Source organism: Lonchura striata, chromosome 3, assembly GCF_046129695.1.
Source record: "Lonchura striata isolate bLonStr1 chromosome 3, bLonStr1.mat, whole genome shotgun sequence".
Taxonomy (NCBI): domain Eukaryota; kingdom Metazoa; phylum Chordata; class Aves; order Passeriformes; family Estrildidae; genus Lonchura; species Lonchura striata.
The window spans coordinates 42105121-42123561 of record NC_134605.1 but is presented as its reverse complement, the minus strand read 5'-3'; the positions used below and the strand labels follow the sequence as shown (position 1 = coordinate 42123561).

Genomic DNA, 18441 nt, shown 5'->3' with positions numbered 1-18441 from the left:
TGTGAAATAGCAGAATATAATAGAAACCAAATGTTTTTAAAATTTTTTTTTTTCCTAATAGCTTGTGTATATTTTCCTGGCCCTGGTGACTTTTCTCAGAAGACACATTGGTGCTAGATCTGTGTAATGGCTAGCAGTGAATTTTTATTCAATTTTGCAGTTCATAAGTGTTAAACAAAAGAAATCTTATTCTGCTTCATTAAAATTTGAGGGTAAAATAGAATTATATACTCTGAAAACAATGGATTAGGGTCATGTTAAATTAGTATGAGTGATTTTTTTGTGTTGTCTTAGAGTTAGGTTTTTTCCTTGTGAAATGCAGGTATTATTTTGTTCTTCTTTGGTAAAGATTACAGTGACCTCAGCATTCGGATAGCCAGATTATGTGCATTAACAAGGAAGGCAGCTAATGGAAAGGTAAGTATACAGTAAAAATTGCTTTAATAAATGTTAACAGTTACAGTTATTTTCAATCAATATTTGCACATTTTGCTAACAGATTAGTGCAGATTTGTATTATTTAATGTGACTTGCATAGTAATTTCTTTGAAGAGGGTTGATTCTTCATTATGGAATCTGCTAGTTTGAAGCTCTCACAGGTTATATACAGTCCAAAGTGATTAATAAGGAAAAGGTGAATTGTTACAGTGTTCAGGATGTACCTTGAATGTCAAGAATGACCACTGAAGAAGCAGAGCAAATCTTTTAAGAGGAAAAAAAATATATGTTTCTCAAATAAAAGTTAGGATGTGCTACTTCTAAATCCTTCTAAAGGATCTGTCAAAGCTATTTGGGTTGTTGTGGGAGGATGGATTGTAGGAGAATAGAGACAGTGCTGAAGGCACTTACCCCTGAGGAGTTGCAACTGTACAAATTACCAAAGAGAAGGAACAGCCTTGTCTTTAACAGGTCACAGCTGTGTACAATAAGGATGGTCCAGTAAGGATGGGTGTTATAAAAGAGTGGGTCAGCTGGTTGAGAAGAGAGTTGGAGTCTGTTGCCTGTGCTGCTGTGAGGGGCAAGGGTCATGTGGTTGTGTTAAGAGACAGTAAAGGTCAGGTGTTCATGTTAGGGACAGTAAGGGTTTGTATGTGCTGCTAGGGACAGAAAGGGTCAGGTGTTCATGGTAGGGACAGTAAGGGTTTGTATGTGCTGCTAGGGACAGAAAGGGTCAGGTGTTCATGGTAGGGACACTAAGGGTTTGTATGTGCTGCTAGGGACAGAAAGGGTCAGGTGTTCATGTTAGGGACAGTAAGGGTTTGTATGTGCTGCTAGGGACAGAAAGGGTCAGTTGGTTGTGATAGAGATGGAGAGAAGTTAGGCAGCTGTGTGGAAGAAAGAAAAGGAGCCAGTGCTGTGAGGAGCTGCCTGTGGGAATTCACAGAGAGAAGGTATGAAAGTCTTACAGCAAGATAATAAATGAATGGTGATAGTTAGTTCCCATCCACTGTTGATTAGTGCCAAGCACTGATGCCAACAATTGGTGGTGGCCTGTATGGGGATGGATCCCAACAGGTAGTGAGAAAATTTATGTTGAAAGCCACCAAAAGTGAATTTAAGGAAATGGAAGGTATTTTTATCTGTGTACTCTATTTTTGATTTTGCAGTTTTCCTACAGATGTAAGCTCAATCTAGGCTACATATATAACATAGACGTCTTTTGCTTTAGAGGAGGATTTTGTTTAAATTCAGCTCTTAGCATGTTCTCATCATGTTGCTGAGGGCAGTCTTTCTTCCATGTGTGCTTTTTTTCTCATAACTCTTATTGCAGGATTGTCTCTAGTGTAGGTGGTGCTGGAATTTCTGTCACTGTTATGTGTGTAAGTTTGTTAAAAACACATTTAAGCAACATTGGCATATTTTTGAAGGGTAGCTTTAAACACTCTTCCACTTAATCCTCTTAATGATTAATCACAAAATGGATATTTTTGATTAATTTTTATAAATTTCAGAAATTGATTTTACTTTTCATTATAAATGCATTATGTTTTGAGCTTAAATTATATTAAGTAAATGGAATGTTAACTTATGGTGCTTGCTGCAGGTTTTATGCTTGATTGCCTCGATGTTTGAAGATATGATTGCTGTGTTGGAAGTTAAGCTTCCAGCATTAGTAAGAACTCAGCACAGTGATTTTCTCCCACGTGGGAATGAGAGAAGTCTATCAGTCATTGCCAGGTACAGAATTATTAAATGTTTTCTCTCCATGTTGGATGATAGATTTTTTTTATCTGACACTACAGTGTGTCATACGGCTTTCTACAGTGCTGCTTGTTGACATGGTTTGATTTTACATCTTGTCTTATCATGCTTTAGTTGTATTGTGAGGGGGAAATCGCAGAATGGTTGAGTTTGGAAGGCACCTCTTCAGGTCATCTTGTCCAACCACTCTGCTCAAGTAGAGACACTTGGAGTCATTTACTTATCACAATGTCCAAACAACTTTAGAATATGTCAATGAAGAGAGATGTCCCAACCTCTCTGGGTAGCCTGTGCCAGTGCTCAGTCACCTTCACAGTAAATAAGTGTTTCCTGGTGTTGAGAGAGAACCTCCTGTGTTTAAAAATTTGTGTATTGCCTCTTGTCCTGCTGCTGGCTTTAGGGCACAGAGCCTGGCTCTGGAGTTTGCTTTACAGCCTGTACTGCTGCATGGGCTTGTTCCTCCTCTGCTGAAGGACTTAGCATTTCACCTTGTTGAGCTTCAAAAGGTTGCTGTTGGCCCATTTATGCAGACAATAAATGTTTCCTTGGATGACAACACAACCTGCTTCTCTTTAAGACACTCCTCTCAGCTTTGAGTCATCAATAAACATGGTGAGAGTCACCCTGCTCCCTTATCCAAATTATTAGTGCAGATGTTGAATGGAATTATTATATCCATGGAATCCTATAGAATGGAGTTATAACCTCTAGGTTATTCCACTAGTTCCTGCTTTTCAACTAGATTTTGATCATCACAGTCTGGGCCTGGTTGCTCATCTGATTTCCAATCCAGCTTAATGTGTGCTCATCCAGACCACAGCTGATCAGCTTCTCTGTGAGGCTCTTATGGGAGACAGTGTGGAAAGTCTTACTGCAGTCAAAGTTGACAATATCCACAGCTCTTGCCTCATGTGCCAAGCCACTTGTTTTATCACAGTAGTTTATCAAACTGATCAAGCATGACTTCCCCTTGGTGCATCCCTGCTGGTTGTTACTTTCTTGTCCTTTATGTCCCTAGAAATAATTTATGAGAAAATGCTGACATTTTGAAGATGGAAAAAACCCCTGCAATATACACTAAAATGCAGAGTACAGTGCTTAAAATAAAATAATCAGTTAATAGTCACAAAACTGGAATCCGGCATGTAAAAGCAATGGTCTGTGAATTGAGTCAGGGCCAAGGCTTTTCTGTGCTGCTGAATATCTGAGATAACTGATTTGCTATGCCTAACTTGTTTTCTTTAAAATTTCATTGCTATTGCATGTGTACATGCACATGTAGATAAATAATTAAAAACTAGTTTTAGCACCTTTTTCTAATCTGAAGTTTTTGTTCATTGCACTGATCAATTTTTTGTGCTTCATTTTATAACTTAGGGGTACTTTATTGGTGAATTCTCCATTGTGTAAAAGTTTAAAGAAAAACATGAAAGGACCTTCTAGTAAAACACTTGGTAAGCATAAACCAATCCTGAAATTAGTTAATAAACATATTTTAATAACAGTAGCTGAAATCCAGCTGGCTTGTGCCTAATACAATCAGTAAGTTAATTTTTGTTTTAAATATATATTGCATTATATTTTCACTTCAGTAGGATGAATTTTAGACTTCTGTTAATGTTTCATATAATACATATGTAATTGTAGTTAAAAATTATGGTTATAAGTATTTTTCTTTTTTCAAAAACTATTGTCTGAGAATTTTATGTTAATTTTAAGTGTTAGAGTGTAGAAGTTTTAAATTTTTGTAAGTCAGTCTTTTTCCATAGCATGCAGTAAACTTTTGTGTGTTATTTGTCATTTCTTTCTTACCTTTGATTATGAAATATACCAAACAGATGTTTTGGTGTATTTTGTTGTTCTAAATAATCTTCTGCCAGTACTAGATGTTTAGGAAGTTAATTTTTGTCTCAATATTCTACTGCTTAAAAGAAGAGATCTGATGTCCAGTTACCATTGAAGCACTTGTAGCTTTTTTTGATGAGCAACAATCCTTACCATTTGAATGTATTGTGCCCATTAGATTGTTAAAGGTTATATCTCTAAGGTTTTATGGTATTTTCAGAATACATCTACAGAGTTTTATCTAGAATTCCAGGCTGCCTTGGACAACTAGCACTGACTAGTGTGCTGCCTTTGTTGACATCCCATGACCAGATGGATAAATACTGTAATTAAATCCTTTGGTCTCTTCAGGCATGTGTTACTGGGAGCTTCTCAGGAAGGGCCTTTTTGTGCCACATTACTGCATAAAGACAGAGGATAGTTAGTGGTATTTGATGGGACTTCTACCCTCAACATAATTAAATGTGTCCCAATGTATCTGGGTTTTTTCCCTTGGAATATCAACAAAATTTCCCCCTTTACAAGGTTTACTTGTTTAGTTTGTTTCTGCTGATATGAAATATTCATTTTGGAGCTGAGGGGTGCCCACTGGGCTTCCTAGTACAGCACTGGGCATGCTGATATTAGCCATGGTCTGAGCCATCCAGGAGCACAAATACTTTTAGGTACCCACCAGGCAGCTTGTTCATGATCTTTAGATCCATTCCTTAGTCCAGATATAGGCTGTGAATACATTATAGCTAATGCATACAAAGTCTAAGCAGAGGCAGGTAGAAAATACTTTTCTAACTGAAATGAATGGTGAAAAAAGTGATTCAGAACAGTATTCTTGCTACTTCAAAGTTTAAAAAGGTTTCTACTTATTCATATAAGTAGTAGGAGGAATGTTGTACCATGTAACAGTTCATATATCTTCCCTTTTCTCAGTCATCATTATTTTAAGGTGATTGGTTGTTTGTGTTTTGTAACATAAGGAAATAGTTTTGCACAATATAAATACTTGATATCTACTTTAAAAGTAAAAATACAATGTTATAAAAACATTTTAAGTAAATTTAATTATTTCCTTACAGGAGTAAAGAACACAGTGAAGGATAAACCATTGGTTTTCCATAATAAAATTAAGTCATCGGGATATACAGCAGCACCACAGTGAGTCGAAATATTACTATTTTCCCTGCCTAATTGGTGTGTGATATTTTTTCACATAGTTATGTAGGCTCATGACTGTGAAACTAATCACCTGTGAAAAGTAGTAATGATATTATCAAAGGAAATAATTTTAAAAACACATTGTAAACCAAAATGTTCACAGCTTCTAGTCATTGGCCAACTTTTTTGAAATCCCTATTTAGTGGCCAGGTTCTTTCATCTAAGTAGACTCTTGTTTTTTCAGCTTGCAGAAAGTATTGTCTGAAAACTTTTTTTTGCATGGATTTTGACCTTCAGAATGTGCTATTCAACAAATAACTCGCAGAAATCAAGGTCTAAACTCAGGCATTAGAATATTAGATATTTATATTTTCATCAAAGTGTACGCTCTCTTATCTATTAACATTACCCACAGATAGAAATAGATTGCTTTTGTTTGAAATAAGCTGTTTCTCCCATGCAAAATTTAATATTTCATGTAAGAGTGTATGTTTTCTTGTGTAGCATGACCATGTTTTCTCCAAATACTAACCTGAAAAAAAAAGAGGCATCAAAGTGGAAGACCAGTTGTAAATGGTAAGTCATCTAATGGCTCTGTTAGAGGAGGAACAAATTAAATTAAAAATGTTTCTGTTGTTGGAACTTTTTAGTAAAGGTTGCCACTAGAACTAAGGCTTGGTAAATTTGAGATAAAATGTATTGCTGCAGCAAGTGATTTGGTTTATCAGACTGTGAATTAAATTTGAGTGCTTCATATAAAGGAAAATATGCATATCTATTTTCTTAGATTTTCGTTGGTAGGAAGAATGGGTGCCAAATATGGTTGGAAGCTAAGTCCCTGCAGTTCTAGTCCAAAAAATAACTGAATATGGCACTCGGAGAAGTGATTTCAGATCATGTCCCTTGTACACCCCTAAAATCTTGTTATCTAAATTTAATGCAAACTTACTCTGAGTTCAAACAGAGTATGTTTAATAGTGCAAACTGACCAGTGGACTTTTTATCACTGGTCACAAAGAACAAAAGCTTTTCTAAAGTTGGCATTTTCATGTTAATGTATATGGAATGTTAAATGGGGATATTGCACACATTTCTCTTTGCTATTACATAGTCTTTGCTTTATATAATACAAGCGTGACAGTAAAGAATGATTGGTGCCATAATTTTTCTCATTTAAAAAGAGCTGTTAGTGTTAAGAAACCCATTTATAATAGGTCAAGACTAAGTTTTTGTGTACCTTGCACACATAGGAAGACTTTATATGAGTACTTGAGATAATTTTAACTTTGGTTTTGGCACTGTTTTTTATAGGTTAAGCTACATAGTGTTTTAAGTTTTGTGTGGGTTTTTATTTAAATTGCTTTTTTTAAGTTAATATTGCATTTTGGCACAAGGTCTTTGTAAACAAGGTAGAGTTTAGATTCTTTAAGAGCTTTTGTGACTTACATTTTCTGCCAAAAAAAATTTAATTCTTGATCTTGTGAATTCACAATTCTTACTGGCAGGAGTAGTTCAAGTATAATAATTTAAAATGAATTTGGCTCTTACATTGGATTTTACGTATTTTCTCCAGCAAATATTTCTATAAAGATGTTTGGAATAATTCCCAAAGTACATTTATTTCGTAACTGAAATGAAGATGTACTAGTTTCTTTCTTTTTTCCTTCTTTGAAGCAAAAATAAAGAATATCCATTGGAAAGTTATCCTCCAATCAAATATGAGAAAGAGATATCTGTTACTTGTAAACCAACCCCAATTTTTTGTGTTCAATATTCTGGTAAGTACATGCTTTATAACAAGTGCAGTTGTGTCAGTGTGCAGAAAGAAATCCAAAATTTGTGTAGCATAGTTTCTAAAGATGGGGATTTAGTGTGGATAAAAGAGAACTCTGGCAATACCACATACTGAATGATCATAATTTTTTATCATGCAAAACTATGCAAACTGTTACTACATATGAAACAGGCTTCTATTTCTGATTTTATGTCTTGTTTCCTTTTGAATTTATTCTTTGACTTTCTCACTACTACTTGAAAACTAAGTTCTTTCACTAAAGAATTTTTCTAACACCCTTAGTTTCATTAGGGTTTATTAAATACTGAAATTTGTGTTTAAAAAATACTCATATTTATTATATATTCAATTATTGTAAATTGAAATATTAAAAAAAGAATTCTTCTATGTGATCCAAAAGAGGCATTTTTCTTAACTGCTTTGGATAAATGACTCTTGCAATAGGTCTAGTCAGTTCCAATGTAAATCTGATTAAGCAGAAAGCACTTCCTAGATTAGCAATCAAGCATTCTACCATGTATATAACTATGCCAATGTACACCCTGCAAGACAAAATATTTCAAAATATTTAAAAACTTAAAAATTTGTGTTTTGAGGACAAGAAACTTTCATCCTCAATAAATAAAAGTAATTAGATGTGATCAGTCACTTTGCTAAAATATATTCCAAACATCTCTGTTCTCTAGAGAGTTTTACTAGTATGTTTTAAGTATAAATCTTTTAGTTTGAGGAAGAAACATCTTTCTTTTTCTTTTTGTCTCTGCCACATCCATGCATGTACACACAGGCTTAAATAAGCCCAGTTAAGCAAAAACTTCAGATTTTTTTTTGAGTTAAAAATTTGTTATTTAGAGAATGTCAGGACAAGAAATGATTTTGCCTACAAAATCCTACCAAATTCTGCAACACTGATTTGTAATATCCATAAAAAATGTTAAATGTATGAAATTAATATCTGTGTTTTGTTTTGTTGTAGTGGCCTACATGATTTTTTTATTATTAAAAGAAGCACCATATTGGCTCCTTTTTGCTTTCAGATGTAAATCATTAAATGATCTCCTTTATAGGGGATGGAGAGCTGCTGGCTTGTGGCCTGGCTGACAAAACTGTGCTGGTATTCAATTCCAATCTCACTGATGTGCATGATGTTTTTTCAGGTAAATTATGAATGATATTATAAAAATATATATGGTTGAGTTTGCTCTAAAATAGCATGGATTCCACTTACATCACCCTGATAACAAGAAAGAGGGAGTATTGATATTTGAGATGTAAAATTTCTGATTGCTTAATTTTGTCCTAGAATGAAACTGACTACCAGGTGTTCCCATTTCTCAATTTTTTTTTTGTGGGGTAAGAAGCAATCTATGATGATGTATACAGAAATCTTCACCATGATGTATATATAATATATATTACAATAATTAAAGAGAAAAAGGCAATCTATTTCAATAATAATGCATGTATATATTGTAGCAGTACATTCTGATAGTTTATTAGCCAAAAATTGACTGTGACAACTTGGCAAAAGATGTGTTTGCTTTGCAACTCCAGACTTCTTGAGAATAACCATTAAACAAAGAGGGACTATTCCTCAGAAGAAATCCAAAACTACAAAAGTGTATTCATGTGTAAACATGAATGTTTTTAAAAGAGTCTTAAACACCAGATTATGTCTAAATTTCTACAGGAACAATCTGTTAAATTTTTAATAAGTGTAAATCTTATGACTTTAAATCAATCCTGCTGTATGCATTTTCTGTGAAAACTCATAATGGAAAATAAATGTTTTTTACTATCTGACCCTAATAAGTATTAAAGCCAGACTACTTAAAGATATTTTAGGGAATTATTTATAAGATATTTTAGGGAATTATTTCTAAGTAAATAACTCTGAAAACTGATTTGTGAAAACAGCTTTTAATTTTGAGTAATTTTCATTCTATTTAGTGCAAGAAGTGACATAAAGGAGGCAACATTACTGATATTATCCTTCTTTTGAGAGGAAATTAATGAAAATATGCCTTGCAGACAGAATGAGGCCTTTTTTTCTAAAATAGCAAGTTCTTAAGTTTTTCACTGACTTACTTCATTGATGCTTTTAATTTGTGTCTTTTTTTTAATAATGCACAAGTCTGAAAAACAATGTAAACCACATTCTAACATTTATGTAGTTCTTTCCAAAAGCAACATAAATGTTGAAGTGCCAGGTAAAGTAATGCATGGGATTAGGAACCACAAACCATTAGTTGCCTGCTTGCTTCATTCACATTGTTCTATGTTGTTCAGACTACCATGCAATCACCTGTTTACTTTCTACTTTTGATGCTCGTTTTATAAGTGTCATATGTGTTTTCATGAAAAACCATGATGCATTATTCATAGAGTTGCAATCAATGGCAATGTAAAATTTTTGATTCAAGAAATGGAAATTGCATCCTGCTAAAAAATTTCAGTTTCAAGGCAGCATTAACATCTGAATATTGCTGCTTATCAAAAGTCATAAGGCAGTATCAGAGGAATGGTATAACAGCAGTTTTGCTGTTAGCCTAATTTATGCAGTCTTGTTCCCTGAAGGGTTGAGTTACAGACTTAAGTAGTTCTGCATTCTTCTTCAGCAGTGACTCTTCAGGTGTCTGTGTCCTGCAGTGAGGTGCAGGTAATGCTGAACAGCTGTAAAGGGTTAGAGCCAGCATGGCCTTTCTGAAGAAGCTTCTTTACAAAACCAGCTGCCTTTCTTCTCAATGTGCTCCAGGGCTGGGGAACCCTGAGTAATGCCTGTTTTGAATTTTACTGGGCTCTTTCAAGCCAGCTGGCATCTCCTTCACTGTGCTTTGGGACTGTGGGGCCTGGAGAGCAGAGATTCTTAAGCTTTTTCTGTGGCTCTTCCAATTTTCCAAACCTCAGATTTTCCTAAAGTTTCTCAGGTTCCCTAATACTTTGGAAAACTGCTTTGTATGTTCTGTTGTGGCTTTCTTTTTTTGTTTGATTGATTTTGTGTGTTGATCTTTTTTCTTTTATGCAGATTATTTAAGGCTTCCAAATGTTTTTAGAAAATTGAAGCCTTTAAAAGAAATCTTTGTCATGAATAAAATCAGTATAATACTTACATGTGTATTTGTGCAGTACCTGTGCAGTTTTCTGGGGAACATTCTACAGCTGTTCGGTAACTGGGAATTAAAATATCTCATAAGACGTTTTGTAGACATATGTCTGCAAAATTAAATATCTCAATTGCTCCAATATACTTAATAGCCTTCCTGTAACTTAAAGCAAACTATTTTTTTATATAAAATTTGTTGAGTAAAGAGAAAATGTGCACAAGAGGGCAGCATAAGAACTTTGAATGTTTTAAGGCTAGATGAAATTCATCAGACTTCATCTGACAAATTACAATAAAATGCATCAAAGTCTAAAATTTGATTGGCATGTTCTTTTTTGATCTTTTTTGTCAGCTTCAACATAATGCTAAATAACATTAATAATTTTAGCTTTTGATTTTTGTTTCTGGCTTTTAAAGTTCTTTCTTTGTAAGACTACAATATTGTTTTTAGCAAGCCATTGAAGTGGCATGCTCATTTTATTTTGACCAAAACAGTTATCTCAGAAAGAAAAGGTTAATAAAGAAAACAGTATTTCAACTATTTTTTCATGTCTTAAGAGGCTTCCAGACCATGATTAATATAACATTTCATTATAATATAATACTCAGATTTTTTTCCGATACTGAATATTTGCTTATATTTAATTTCAAGGGTGTTTCTTGAGAGTGCTCTCCCAATGACTTTTAAAAATTACAGTTGGAATTATCTTTGTTTATTGAGACATTTTCCTGGGTTTTTGGTGGGAGAAAATTTTAATAGCTGATTTATTGTTACCAGTTTTAACCCAACCACTTGAAACCTGTACTTAGAATATATTTTAATGTTGCGCATAATTATATTAAAACAATGCAAGTAATTCTAGAGAAATTTATTAATGCAAGAAATGAGCTTTATAATATTTCCATTATTATTTTTATTAGGTCATGATGGTGCAGTTAACTCTGTTGGCTGGAGTCATGACAGGAAGTGGTTAGTTTCTGCATCAGAAGACAGAACTTTAAGAGTCTGGTCAGTCTACAATAAGGAACCTGCCCTAATTCTGGTAATTGGAAACTTCCATTGATTTGGACACAGAGAACACTGTTTTGCATTTTCATCTACTTCTGTTTTAAAAGCTTTGTAGAACAAACCTATTTCTAGAGCTACTGAGTGGTGACTCCCACTGATGTAATGAGTGATCTTCATTGACTTCAAATTAGGTTTTTCTCATGATCATTTAGGAAAAGAAAAATCAACCTTGTTAAAAAAAAACCCTAGTGGGCATGTCTGGAAGTTTTGGTTTTATTGTCTGGTCTGCATTTTGTGTTTTCATTGGTTCAGCTCTGCATTTTGTATTTTCATTGGTTCAGCTCTGCTTGCCTTTAGTCCACTCCCTAGTTCAAAAAAGTTCAGAGTATTAAGCTAGAGTGTATTAGATTCAATTGACTAAAGATATACTGCCAGCTAATTTAAGCAGAATGAATCTTTTTTTTTTTTTTTTTTTGAGAGTAATAGATGTCAAAAATAAGCAGGGCCACTATGTAGCAGTTCAACCTCCTGGCCTATGATCAGGAAGGCTCTGTCTCAACACAAGGAATCTCAGACAGAAAATATTTGTTTGAATCCATTCTTGATAAATTCCTTTGTTTCAGGGTAAAGAGAAGTTCCATAAGACTGCACGCTTTGCACAGTTTTATTTTATAGATACATTTATATTGCTGTGTTGTGGAGCTGAATTTCATCTATTAAGTTTCCATCTAGACACAACCAAGGATGACCTAAAACGGTGAGTTCATCTTCCATTAACAGACCAGTGAAAGTAGTCATACAGTTTGATCTGAGACTGTGTGTGGGATGAGGTGATCTGAGGGGGCAAAATATTACAGAAGATAAAAAACTGAACAAATGGTAAAAGTTACTTCCAAAATACCTTTGATTTGAATGGAAGAAGAAAAAGAATTAGGCCTACAACACTGAAATCTTAGTTGATATTGTGAAAGGTATGTCCTGTCTGTTGATGATATTAGACAGTATTGGACTGCATCCTTAGATGGGAAAAGCTGGTCTATTTCCTTGGTAGTTTTGCTGCTGCACAGAGAAACATACTAAGTGCAAGTTTAAATATGTTTAGGAGTAGGAGTGCTTTCCTGGATTGAGGCATGAAGCTGCTATGCGGAACTTCACTGAAATGGTATATGGTCATACAGAATTATGGGATAGTTTTCTTCCATAATCTGCCTACCTAATTTTACTTGTTAATTCTTAGTTAATGGAGATACTAATAATAAAAAGGTAACCCATGTTGCTACATAAACTTCAATTTCTAAGAGACAAGAATGAATGTACAGTGTCCAGTTCAGTGTGTCCACAATACCTGCCTGACTTTTCAATGAGTTGCACTGTAGATTGAAGACATGTAGAAAATACATTCTGTAAAAAAAATTGCTAAATGTGACAAAACTCCTCTTTTTTTTTTTTTTTTTTTTTTTAATAATGGGCACCCTTCTTTTTTCCCCCGCTCTATTACTTTGGTTCAGTTTTCTCATAACTTGTATTCGATGAATCTCAGTTTACTGTTCATTGATTTGCTTTCTATGTGAAATTCCACCTGTACCATGCCTTGTGAGGTATTTAGCTGTGTAACAGTCTGCAGTGTAGAAGCAAGGTACTTCAGCCCATTCAAACAATTGTTCATGCATTTGGGAAAAAACTGTTTTAATCGGCCTCTTTCAGCAGGGTAAATTGGACCAGAGGAAATTTCATACTGCCTTCATTAGATTGTACCTATTTTATCACTCAGCTTATTTAAAGTTAGCTTAGATAGATTTACCCCAAAATAGAAATAAGTAATTTGCTCTTGAAGTCTAGTCCAGTTTATTTTTTAGTTTATTTGAATAAAGTACTTGTGGAAACTACAAAAGGTTCCTGGATTAAATTGAAAAACACAGTATAATATATTCTGCTTCCTATCACTGCTAAAGTAGTTCTGATGCCCATCTAAAGAGACCAGCACATCGTTGTTAGAGAATAACAAAGAAAGGCAAAAACCAAATCACTAAGCATTTTTCTTTTGAACAGATCTGGCTGACAACCATATTGCTTTTGTCAAATGATCTCAGTTTTGCAAACTTTTAGCATTGTTGAAAAGAAACAGTAATGATTCTTACACCATGTCATGCATGTACTTTTGCACTTTCATTAGACAGATGTGCTAAAATGCAAGTGTAATATTAACTGTCATGCAGGAATTATTTTAACGCTGTGCAGACAGTATCCAGCAATGACTAAAACCCTTGTGTGTTATCAGTGCTGTTTTGATCTTGAGTCTAAAACACAGCACCATACAAGCCACTATGAAGAAAACTAACTCCACTTCAACCAGACCCAATACAGTTGTTATTAACTCTGTATTCCTAAGATTACTTCTATGAAAATCACACTCTTCTTGCCCCACATATCCATATCCATGGACTTATGTTTTCTGTTTACTACAAGAATAGTTCCATGTTGCCTATGTGGATATATTTCAGTAAACAAAGTTCTAATTATATTGAATAATGACACAGTTTTGTGTTGTCTAATAAAAAAAGTCTGAAGCCATTTTAGAGGTTTTCACATGTTTGCTACCTCTTCATGGAGCTGGCAGGTAACCCGCAAGACCCTAAAGAGTTTTGTGTATGTTGGAAAGCAAAATTTCTCTGATAGTGTGTGAACAGTCCCTCATTCTCCTCCTGTCTACATGGAAATTATTCTTTCCTCACTGTTTTCATTATTTTCTCACTGTTTTCTCATTTTCTTCCCGATTGCCCTATCATCAGAGCATTAAATGCTACACTGAAACTAGAGGTATATCTGCTTTCTGAACATAGGTACTTGACAGACTTTAATCTCTTTAGCATTTTCAGTGTATATACAGGATTATTTTAGTGTCTCATTTGATGGAAAATCAGTCTTCTGTATATGAATATCATTTTTTTTTTTTTTATCCAAATGAGTTTGGTTACCAAGTTTTTAACAGAGCTCAACAATAAGGGAAAAGTTCCTGTTGCTTTAGTTTTTATTAGTGAAAGAAAGCATTTTTATTTGTGGTTGCAGTGGGAGTTTACAAATCATAACTAATTTCATTAACACTAGCATTCATTTGATGTTATTCTTTGTAGGTACAAACAGAGGAGTGTTTGCAAATTGGTACAGAAATTTCCCATGACTTCAGCAATGGAGATTACCAGCCTTTCAGCAGTAAATGAGTTCTATTCTTGTATCCTTTGTATTTCTTTTCTTTGTAGTTCTTTGGATTTAATGATATGGGCATCAGCTAAATTAAGTAGCATTTGATGATTTACTACTCCTTTTCTATTAGAGTAAAAAACTTGTAATTTTTTATGATGTTGTCTTCATCCTTAGACATAAATTTTTAGTGCTGTAAGATTTTTGGTGTTGCTCATAGAGCAATAAATGCAACAGAGTTTATATATATGTTTATCTGTATTTTTCTGTCTATATGCTTTTGTTCCTTTAGGCAAGTTTAACTTTAACACAAAGAACTGTACAGATATTGTACTTACAGCTGGCAGCAATCGAGCATTGGAAGTTTTTGACCTCAATGCAGGCTGCAGCACAGCAGTGATACAGGAAGCTCATGGTCGATCAGTCCATCAGATCTGTCAAAATAAGGTATATTATGCTTTATTTAATTTTATTTGTAGTATCACTACAACATCATCAACAAAGAAATCGGAGGCTAAAACTAGAATTGATAGTAATCAGTACGTTTTTATATGTTGGGGAGGATGAGCAAGAACACAAGTCTGTGATAAGTCCATACAGATTTAATTTGTTCTCTAGTGTAAAAGAGGGAGCAGTGAGACTGATTGAATGATCTTGCTGTTAGAGAATTGTTTGTCTTTTGCCTTGTGCTAGATTGTAATACTGTAGGTCAACAGGAATGTTTCCTTATGTAAGTGTTCTCTTCTGAAGATCAATCTGACACTGATTTATTCTGAAACTTTGGAAACAGCAGCAAAAAAAAAAAATCTCAGTACTACAATAGAATAGATGTCTTAAAATCCCTCATCCTTGCTCTTCTTTTTTTCCTTGAAGACTGATTTGCATGTTTGTAGTTCTTATGGTAGCATATATTCTGGAATGCCTGCTGTGTTAGGTCTGGTTGAATGTGGTGCTTCATTCTCAGTTGGAAAGTCCTTGCTTCTGTGGGTTTAAAACAGTCCTTGTTATTACGGTTGTAGAACTCTTTGTGGGTTTTCCTTATAGATGTGATCTGGTAAAACACTTTAAATTGTGCTAACTATTTCAGTACTCTTTGTAACACATGCTTAAAGTTCTGGCTTTTCTTTTTGCTGGGTCAGCTTAGTGCCTTCAGGTTATTTAATCAAGAAAAACATTAAAGCTGTAGGCAACTGCTCACTTGGGAAAAAAACCCTAGATATATGTGGTATAGCAAAGAAAACTAACCATTTTGTGGGACAATTATACATAAAAGTTTTCTATTTTTTCAGTTATGTAAGACTAATGCTTTAGATAAGTCAATAGGAAAATTACACATCAAATATTTTATTACACTGGATAGTTTAAAATTATTAGAGAAAATTAGACTTATAAAAATGTGTCAAATGCTGTGTGCAAACTACATTCTGTTTAAAGTATGAAGCACACTGGACTCTAAGGTTCTCCAGTGATGAGACATGATTCAATGGAAACAAACCTGTGGAAAGAGAGCTCATGCTGAAGATGCCTACACCCCAAAATTTATGAAGGCTTTCCTTTGGACTATTCTTAGTCTCATTGTGTGGACTAAATACTCACTTCTGATTGCAGTATGTATATTCTTGAAGTGCATTTTCTAGTTTAGATTCATGCAAATTAGTTCTCATGTTCCAAGGCAGTTTTGTGATTCCACTTGGATAATCAAGCGGGCATAATCATAAAATTTACTCTTTAAATGAATAAAAAAGCAAATTTATTTTGAGGGTCATGGGAAATGTTAGGGAAAGTATGTTCCAATTAAATGCTGGAAAAAACTGTTAGCCAATTAGAAAATATGCAGGATATCCTGGAAACCTAGATGATCAGTGTGACATTCTCTTATTTTTGATTTTAGACAAAACAAGCTGAAGCAAGTATATATAACTTGCCATGTAATGACTTTGATTTAAAATTTTTCTTTTGATCTGTTCTAGAGATTGTTTGCAATTGCCAGTGTGTGTGACATTCATCTCAGTCTTCAGTGTTTTGATTAAGCTTATTATAACAGTCCATTGCTTTTTTTACTGAATTTTAAGAGACATAGTAAAATGAATTGATTGACATATCAAAATTCTCTTCCTGTCTCAGAGTTTAGGAACATCTGAGATACCAAAGTAGATGGTAATTTGAGATTGGATCACAAAGATTCAGAGCTTTAGTGTAAATAATGCATTTGTAAAGGTGAAAAATGTATTCTTTGAACAGAAAACTGTCATTGTGAGCCACAAGTATTTGGATGGTATTATGTTCTGCTAGCACAGTTGAAGAGTATTCATTTTCACAGAAACAGCAAAATTTTCAATTTTCTGTTCAGACCCTTTTGTTTCAAAATTCATTGATCCATTAGGAAGTCTACTTGATGTGAAGACTGAAAAATCCAATGGGTAACTCTAAAGTTTCAGTCAGTTAACTTTTTCCTAACTGAAGTTACAATGTTGGGAAAAGTATGAGATCACCAGAAGGCATGGAGTACTTTCTGATGTCTATTGATAGATGCCTTTAGTGTAGACTAGTTGCACTTGGATGACATAAATGGTGCTCATAAGGAATTAGTGAAGGAAAGCAAGATTCTGTAGAACCATATCCTTCTTGAGGCCAAATTTTGTGTGAAGGTTACAGTGTAGTTAATCTAGAGAGAAACTGAGAAGGGATTACAGTGGTGGATGAGGATGCTGATGGGGTAGAAGAAAGGGATTTGTCTTTCAGAATGAAAGAATAGTTTCAAGTGTTTGGGATTTTGCTACCTTTTGCATCAGTTTCTCATAAATAATAGGTATCATAAATTGATGGACTATAAAAACACAATTCAGTGACAAATAGTGATAAAATTCAGCAATTCACCTTGCATATTATCCCAACCAGTATTTTTTCTTGTCCTCGTATATCAATATTCAGTAGCAAATGGAGTTTGAAGATACAAGTATATGTATTAATAAAGTATATTACTGACAAAGTTTCAGAGCAGAGAAGGAAAAAATGGGTTGCACTTCTTACCTTTAGTTTTTTCCTGTATTCTCTAGTAAAGGAATAATGCAAAAAGTGTGTATGTGTCTGTAGAACTTTTTGTTTTGGGCTCTTGTGACCAGTGCTGGCTGAAGTGAGGGATGGCAAGCAAATATTTCAAAAGCACAGAAATGGGTGCTCAGTAACTTTTAATGAATACTGTCCTTTGGACTATTACTGTCTTTATCTTTTGCATTACTCTTTCTTATTGTTATACAGAGCTGATGTGAGAATGTGTAGTCTTTGTTGGGAAATAGGTTGCACAGTACATTTTAATTCATCTCTTAGTATGCACCAGCTTTCATAATGAATAGAAGATTCCTGGCAGTCAAATACCGATTGCAGGGAGTTACCTTGCGGTATCTGTGCTGCATTCAGCCAAATCAAGAAAGTGAATGGTAAGGAAAGAAAAGAAAGTGTTTTTAACTGTTTCAATTTGGTTCCCTGGAGAAAGAAGTTTGTAGCCAGCAAAAAGGCTGGGATTTGCCAATGTGGATGTTAAAATATCAGCGGTTTAAACTGGATTTAATTATTTAAAAGTATGAAGCCAAAATTAGTCTTGTGATGAATGAATGCAATTGCTACTGAAGTCAATGGAAATTGGACACTCAGCCCAGGGCTAACAATGTCTTATAATCAATTGTTGAAGTAACCTTTGCTCCCTCCCTTTCACTGCCCTTATTTTCTTTCCTAAACATCCTGTAATGTCTTGTGCAATCACATGATGATCTTCCCCTGCTTCATGTGGTGGATCCCACACCCTGATTTTTGTAATCCCTGTCAGTCAGTGAGATGCCCCAGATGGCCTGTCTCACTGACTGTCCTGGTGGGGGTCACCCCTGGACCAAAGGGCTCATTGCTGTCCTGGGACAGCACTGAGAGGAGCCAAGGCTGTGCTCCATTTCTCTGACTGGGTTATGGGACTTCCTCTACATGCTCTTTGCATGCTTTTCCTCTCTTTTGTGTGTGTGCAGACAAGATTTTTTTCACATAATCTAACAAATATTTACTGCTTATTTCTTAGATGGACTAAATTCTCCACTGGGACAGTGGTTGGTCACTGGACTGGATTCCCCAGGGAAGTGGTCCAAGCACCAA

General features: G+C 34.5%; 1 protein-coding gene across 1 annotated transcript in view; it reads left to right on the top strand.

Moving 5' to 3' along the window:
- The window catches only part of WDR27 (WD repeat domain 27), an 86884-nt gene that overhangs the window by 11105 nt on the left and 57338 nt on the right, over positions 1-18441 (top strand). Inside the window, exons 10-20 of the mRNA XM_077782100.1 lie at positions 350-417; positions 2045-2178; positions 3580-3656; positions 5121-5199; positions 5704-5775; positions 6874-6977; positions 8062-8151; positions 11019-11140; positions 11730-11863; positions 14238-14335; positions 14630-14751. Of these exons, the coding sequence (XP_077638226.1) occupies positions 350-417; positions 2045-2178; positions 3580-3656; positions 5121-5199; positions 5704-5775; positions 6874-6977; positions 8062-8151; positions 11019-11140; positions 11730-11863; positions 14238-14335; positions 14630-14751 (1100 nt within the window). The remainder of the gene's footprint in view (positions 1-349; positions 418-2044; positions 2179-3579; positions 3657-5120; positions 5200-5703; positions 5776-6873; positions 6978-8061; positions 8152-11018; positions 11141-11729; positions 11864-14237; positions 14336-14629; positions 14752-18441) is intronic.